This window comes from Chaetodon auriga, chromosome 12, assembly GCF_051107435.1.
Source record: "Chaetodon auriga isolate fChaAug3 chromosome 12, fChaAug3.hap1, whole genome shotgun sequence".
In the NCBI taxonomy this organism is placed as follows: Eukaryota; Metazoa; Chordata; class Actinopteri; order Chaetodontiformes; family Chaetodontidae; genus Chaetodon; species Chaetodon auriga.
The window spans coordinates 1623873-1631896 of record NC_135085.1 but is presented as its reverse complement, the minus strand read 5'-3'; the positions used below and the strand labels follow the sequence as shown (position 1 = coordinate 1631896).

The window sequence follows — 8024 nt, the reverse complement described above, 5'->3', positions numbered from 1 at the left end:
GACTTCCCAGCTACGAGTTTCCTACATACCTGGATTCTCCAACCTATATCCGTCCATGGCTGTTGATCATCTGTCCACCAGCCTTGACCCCAGGCTTTCTGGACTTCAATCCATATCTCCCATTTCCCCTTTTCCTTCATTATCCATTCATTGAATTCCTATTTTACCCTTGCTCCCTGTCTGCATTCCTGCTATTGGGTCCAAATCCTGCCTTAACACAACATCAGGTCAGGCATCCAGTACAACTAATTCTGATAATTGTTAGTACATTAATATTACTTTGCTTAGCTTTGCATATAAATTGCTGTATTTACATAATATTCTCTTTTGTTAGAGTACCAGTGTTGTGGAAGGCATGGAAGCAAGCAATTTCATCATACGTTATATGCTGTGTTGATGTTCTTGCACGTTAACACAGCAATATGCATATCTAAATGTTTGAAGAGGACTTGACCTCATTGTGTTCCCCACTTCTGAAACCTAGGCCCTTAGATACACACAAACTCTACACGGTCATTTCAAATAAATTTTACACTGGACCAACACACCTTGATCAACAGATTCTTTTAATAAATAATATCATCAAGAAAACCAAAGGCAGACCAAAAAATGATTTGTGTACATCTGAACAATATACATTTATCATTTTTATCATTACAGGATCAATTGAACCAATGAAGTAGGAAGCAGCATGTTATACAAAGCCAGATGATGCAATGTAATTAGCAGAGCATGTTGGCAATAGATTCAAACAAGTGCAGACTATAAGGTGATTGGTTGACGAGAGGGGGTTGAAGGGATGGGGGGTTTGATTACTGTGGCGTCCTAGTCCATGAATCCACCGTACCTCTTCTGTAACTCGCTGCCGTTCTCCCAAGCCCGTTTCAACACCACCCCACTCTTGCTGCTGTCCACCAGCCACTCAGGCCTGCCCACACGCCTCATGAACCCTCCGTAGCGCTTCTTGAGCCCACGGCCTAAAACTGCCTCCAGCAGGTCACCCTGCACCACTCCATCTTCAGCCCGACGCATGAAGCCTCCATACCTCTTCACTGCCTTGCCTCCCTTACCATCCCCTTCACTGCCATGCTCAGCCCCTTCTGTCAGAATCTTTAGGATCTCCAGGCGAATGGTTTCATCCTCGTCCTGGTTTCCAGGATCCTCAAGTGCCCCCTCTGAAGAGGAGGAACGGCGAGACATGAAACCACCGTAGCGTTTCATAAAGCCGCCATACTTCTTCACCAGCTGGTGTTTGTTTGATGTTGCATCCTTATCATCAGTCATCATGGTGCCCACTTCTTCCTCTTCCTGCGGTTGAGGGGGGCCTGCAAACACAGGAATGTGGTTTTCCTCCTCCAAAAGGAAGTCCCAACACAGGCGGAGCTTCTGGCTGTCCAACCCACCCTCACACTCAATTGAGCACATCTGGAAAAGTCAAAGTTATTATTATGACTTTTTATAATCAATGAGCACAGATTCAAGGAAGGATTCAACATTTTAGAAAACACATATAATGATGAAATGAGAAGGTGAATGCCATTGATATGTGTGGATGTTGAGTACAGAGCTGGAATCTCACTATAGACTGCTGTAGCTTTTTTGCTTTGTTTTATTTTTTTTCCTAGCAAGGAAATCACGTGTCTTCAAATGCACATCAATATCTACACTTGGCAGAGGTTACGCCACCATTCCTAATGCTGTAAAATTCTAATGATGTTTCTAGCTGCCTTCAGTTCAGTAGTATGTTCAGTCCGTCACTGGTACAACATGTGACACTCAGTTCCGGACAAAACTATGCCTGTATAAAGAGTCTTTATGTAATTAATAACTCAGCAATCACCAATTTGTAACATATTTATTGAAGCATGATTGTTTCAGCGGTTTTCACACTCTTTTTGGTAAATTTTAACACAGAAAACAACATTACTATACATCACCACTTAACTGACAACAATGTGTTCAGTCACCAGTGAGAAGAGCTACAATATCAAAAAGTAATGATTCAGTCGATGTTAAAGATTAATTTGTAAATGTACTGAAAGTACTGTCTAGTTTTGTGGTCGTAAGAGGCACTACATGTATCCATGACTAGACTTTTAAACATGTTAGCATGTAGAAAAAAGGCCTGCTGCAGAGATACTAGTTGCCTTATGGGAAATGTAGGATTAAATTTTTTTTCATCATCAGAATGTGTTGGCTCCTTTTGTTTCTATGTCTACAATTCTTTACCAGCCATAGCAGCATGGCTGGTATTGTTTGCGCCTTGTGAGTCTGTGTGTGTGTGTGTGTGTGTGTGTGTGTGTGTGTGTGTGTGTGCTTTATGCCCCTGGCCCACATTTTTTTTAAGTCGCAGAGCACTGCATCCCAGTTTCAATTATTCTCATCCACTCTAAGACATTAGGTAAAACTAGAGAGCATCTTATGATGGGATCACACCGGAGCAGAATGTGTCAGTACTGGCAAGAGATAAAAATGATGAGCTGTTTGTCACTAAGATGAATATTAAATGCCCAACAACAACTGAAAATTATTTGTGTATTCTGAGGAACCATCACTGCTTTGAGATCATGGTTGAAGCAGTAGGTGTTGACAACATCTGTGAAGATTTCAGGACGCACTATATTGTTATAGATGTAAGAGTTCTGTTGTCTGTACTAGCTTTTTGTTACGTCTTTGGGACCTTTTCCAGCATCAACACCAACCTTGTCATGACCAGTAGTCCTCATTAGGACCTGGCTTTTGTCCTCATGAGGCAAAATGTCATTTCTGAGGTCCTGATTAATTGAGGTTAGGGGTAAGATGTGAACTGAGGTTAAGTTAGGGTAAGGTTAGGCACAGATTGGTTACGGTTAAGGTTAGGGTTAGGCTGTCCACAATCAATGGAACTCAATGCAATGTCCTAACAGGGGTAGCTGTGTGTATGTGGTGTGTGGTTTGTGTGTGTGTCTATGTGGTATGACAACAGTGTGGAGGAACAAAACAGAGAGAATAAGATCTGTTATGGGATCTGGAATTTTAAACAGGAGTAAATCGGTATTCTTGACTGACTGCTTTTTTACTGAGGGAAGATGACATGACTTGCTGTCAAACACAAGAACTCAACTAAACTTGTTAAGCAGCATGTTGGATTCAAGAAAGAAGATGTGAAAAAATCTCAAATAAAATATGCAGAATTTGGGACATTTATAGCAGTATCTCAGGGCAGTGCGACAAGTATGCACTCTACCAATGCATGGAGATTTGTATAATGTATCTATTGTGAATAAGTGCAATTCAGAATGTAAAACAGAGGCCAATGTCAAGCTAGTAAACAGTAATTTACAGACAAAACAAAACAAAACAAAAAAAAAACCATCATCACAATTTTGATTATTTTCTGGCCAATTCACCATGAAATGGCACTTCACAAATTTATTATTTGAAATGTTAAATGACTGAATACATGAGAACTGAATGTATTTCAAGCTATGTAAAGTTAATTCATATACACTTTGGATGAGCTGAGAAAGATGCTTCCATCAACCTGTCAACTGGATCATGGCAAAATAAAAAAAACTCTGATCTCTGCATAGATTGTTAAAATCTATTGTGGTAAGACAGCCATTTGAGTCCGTATTCCAATCATCCTATAGTTTTCAAATATAGAATAAATTCCCTCTATTTTTTTCACTAACAAAAGATCAAACAAATCTTGTATTCTATGCAGCTCATGCATCTATCACTGTTTCATTTTTCCATCCTAGTCAAATTAAATCATGACAACAAAGCTTGATGAACTGTTCGTGAAATTTAAATGGAGACACATAAATGGACACATAGAGAAAGCTCTGCCATATATCTTGTGTGTATTACACTCCAACATTGTGTTGATATAAAGGAACACAGACAAAGACTACACAAAAGAGAGAAGCAGTCAACTACAGTCAACAGATGGTTTGGGAGGATACAACAGTCTATTTTATCTATGATATCCCTCACTTTCCCCCTTCACAACTGAGAAAAACACAATTTCTCCCATCTGTCCCAGCCTGTTCCTCACATATTGACACAGTATCCTATTCACCTAATGGGAGCCTCCCCTATAAAAGCTGAGTGTCCCCCACCAAGCCGTCCACTTATCCCAGTCATCTTTTAAATATGTGAGTCCATATAACCCCAGTGACATGAGTATAATCAGACTAAATGCATCTGCTGGGCCCTAGGGGCAAAGTTCACTTATTTTAACCATCACAAATTCCTGTTTGATGGCATAAAAGAGGGATTCGTGCTGAGCATTGAGTGCTCCTGGCTTATGAAGACAGAATTAATGAAGAGGAAAATTGAATTGAGGACATATTGGCACCTGAGGGGCCTGGAGGGTGGAGGACAGCAGCACCCTCCCGTGGCCATAACAAGATGTATAAAACTAGTAAGGATTGTGTAATGAGGAGAAAGGGACAGAAAAGACCAAATATGGACAGGTTACCAAATTTTAAACTCAAAGAAAATATTCAGTTCCTTTCTGACTCTAGTCCTGTGACACTTACATGCCTTTTAGAGAATGAAGCCCTAATAAAGCATTAATAAAATCAATTTAAATGATGTCATTAAACACCTTCCATTTCTCTTGTTTACCAGTCATATTGGACTACACCTATCCTAATAGAAGATAAAATAAGAGATTGTTTCGGGTATGAAATTGAAGTCATGAAAATTTTTAGACAGTATATTATAATGCTTTTAAACAAGGTCGAAATTCTGTTTTATTTGCTCAATAAATGAATTTTCATCAGGCAAAGGTGTTGATATCACAGAAGTGCAAAGCAGAGCATTCTACTGTGTTAACCATTAACTCAGTCAGTTACTATATGGGAACTCCTGTAGTCATCATGAAACCCACAGCATGTGAAATCTCCAGCATGGAAAATGTATGCAAATGTACATGTGGCACACTCCACACATTATTTCAGTTCTGAGAAAACACTGAAATGTACTTTTAAGCTTTTTTTTGTTGGAAATCTATAGAATGATATGAATGTGATTATTCTGGTCTGAAAAAGAGGACAGGAAAGGAAAGAAAAATTGAGAGAGTGAAAGGAACATGGAAAGTTAGGGATTGAAAGGGAATCAAAGAGAAAAAAGGGGGAAAATCCCTCAGCAAAAACCTGGTAGCATTGGTTTAAAGGCTACAGAACAATAAGACTGTGGGAGGATGGATTCAAATGGGAAAATAAGACAGCTGAATGGGGGGGGGGGCAGTGTTATCATAATTACAGCAATCAAAAAACAAGAAGAAAATGGGAAAAGAGGAACGGTGGGGAAGCAGGAATAAAACATACAGGAGGTAAGAGACAGAAAAGGTAAAGAAGGGAAATTAAAGAAAAATAGACTGGGAAAGGAACTTCACGGAAAACGACCAATGAAAGGAAAGGAGTGAACAAAGACATACAAGACAGCATATGAAAGGAGAAGAAAAGAAATCCCTCAAAGTAATGGAACAGTATCTAACAATTTTCAAAATGATTCATCACATGTATTTTACTTAACGTATGATAATGGAAGGCTTAAAAAGATATATTAGCTGATGAAGTGGTCATAAACAAGACTGCTGTGTTACCAACTCTGGGTAAATCTCTGCACAAAATTTTATCTATTTACAATAAATTTACCATAAGTAAAACACTATTTTGCCTGAGTGATTTCAGTTGATCAATTATTAATTTGTCTCGTATCTTAGAAACATAAATAAACTTTGCACTTATAATAAAATATAGCGGCATTACCAGGGGGGAGAAACCAGACTGCTGACCCAGCAGACGATACACACACAGTGCACACTCCTTCCCGCAGTCCGTTCCAACCACCAGCGACACACATGTGCCGAGAACCATCATCCACATGCAGCCGTTGTGAGTGGAGGGAGCCATAGACTAAGGAACATTACAAAAACAGAAAATTAGTATGATTTCTAACAAAGTACTTCAAGGAGTATAATGCGAAATTGATGATGATTTAAAAAAAAAAAAAAAAATTACAAGGTGACAACCACAAGATAGCGACATGTAATTTGTCATTGAGCAATTTCTACTACTAGTACTGGTATTATTACAACTACCGTGTCTGCTTCTGCCGCAAGACCCACAACTGCTCTAACACGACAACTAGTAATACTGAATATTAAATTATTATTAAATATTAAGGTTTAACAGGTGTCCCATAGACCATGTAAAACCAATCATTTTAATGCATCTGAAAATATGCATGTAAACTATACCACGAAAGTTCCTTTAAGTGTGTATATGTATAGTGGCTTTTGTCCGTTAGTGAACTCTTGTGATTATCACTAAATGTAGTGAAAGCAGTGGTAGAAACCGAAATGAAGGCCTAATTCTGTAGTGGCAGTAGCGACATTAGTCGCAGTTGTTTCCTGTAAATGAAGTTATTATCTTACCTCTGTGTTATTTTAAACGATACTTAAGCCGTTCTATGCTTTCCTCGGCCGCGCGTGCCGTCCCGGGTAGGCCTATCGGCGGAGTGGGTGATCGGTTGAGTTGCGCAAGCTTGTGCACCCAATATATCTGCGCGTGGCTCTGTAGGTGGCACTCGGTGGGCAGAGCAGTCACAGTTCAGCCAATCAACAAGCACACAAATGCATACAGCGCTCTCTCTCTCTCCGACTACCTGCGCTCTCTCTTCGGTTTCCCTTGACACAAAAAGAAGCAGCCCAGCAGACGCCGGATAAAACAAACACCGATTTTACTCTGTAAGAGTCCGTTCAAAATGCTCGGTATACTTTTGCGGCTGGTGGCTCCGCGGCAGCTTAAAATGTTTGTGTAGCTTACGTCACCGAGAATAATGGAGAGGGGGAGAAGTGCATTAATAAACGTGATGATGTGACGTGACAGGCTCCCACTCTCTTTACCCCCCCCCCCCACACACACACACACACCTGTCACACATTGACTCAAATCATCTGTTGTATTGCTTCTCAGAAAGTCTTTGAACATAGACAATAAAAGGAAGTCAACCATGCAGGTTCTTTATGGGGATACTATTTCATGTTAGCATTTATGTGTGTGTGTGTGTGTGTGTGTGTGTGTGATGCAATGTGTGAGAGAAAGATATTTAATCCATAGCAAAAATGAATTAAGACAACCTGTGCATATGCCTGTTGTCAGCGTGGTAGAAACAGCTTGGCAGGGTTTGTATTGATATTACGTGTTGTTTCATGGATTGTTCTTTTATTAAAAATGCAATATTCTCCAGTCACTGACTTTCCTGTCTATAATTATGATTTTCTGTTTGATGTCTGATCAGAGATGAGAACATTATTCATGTGCAATATAATTTTACTCCACAGCCTGTAAAACCTGCAGTGAAACTGACTGTTTTCTATGGCATATAAATGTTTTGTGGGAGGTTTTACATCCCTGTAACATGACTGGAATGAGAGGAAATGTGCGGGAAGATTGATAAGAGAAAAAAACCTTTTCAAACATCATATTGTTGGTTAAGTTCTCATTTTTGCTGAAATCCATCAGTACAAATAAGACATTGAAATCCCCTTTTTGGAAAATTGTATATACAGTAAGTCTGTATATTTATTATCAGTAGAAGTGATCATGGGATTAATTTTTTTGTCCAAAAATTAAAAAACACACACTGAGAACCCAAAACCATTCAATGAAAACTACAAAACAAAATGATTCCAATGATTCCACTTTGATTCCAAAACTGGATAAAGAGCTACAACGAAATCCAAAGAAATGTTATTTGCATTTAAAGTCATAGCTTCAGCAGATAAGCATGCCTGTCTTTTGGTTTGTGCTTCTTATTCTTGGTTTACCGTTATCAGTTTTGCTTTGGCTTCTGTGTTTGTCTGAGCTTGGTCTTTTCATAGTTGCGCAGATGTTCTAATGGTAGGCATTCTGTGTGAAATCCAAAGAAATGTGATTTGCATCTAAAATCTTCTATTGGTCCTATAAGCTGTCAGTCATATCAAGCCAGAAACTCTTAGAAGTGTCCACAAAACTCTTATGTTATTG

General features: G+C 39.2%; 1 protein-coding gene across 1 annotated transcript; it reads right to left on the bottom strand.

The window, feature by feature from the left end:
• Positions 1-541: 541 nt before the first annotated feature.
• Positions 542-6810, bottom strand: LOC143328760 (proenkephalin-A-like). The gene is made up of 3 exons (XM_076744061.1): positions 6431-6810; positions 5763-5909; positions 542-1425 (listed from the first exon to the last, which is right to left on the bottom strand). The coding sequence occupies exons 2-3, from the start codon at positions 5904-5906 to the stop codon at positions 826-828; spliced, it is 744 nt and encodes a 247-aa protein (XP_076600176.1). The 5' UTR covers positions 5907-5909; positions 6431-6810; the 3' UTR covers positions 542-825.
• Between the last annotated feature and the right edge of the window lie 1214 nt (positions 6811-8024).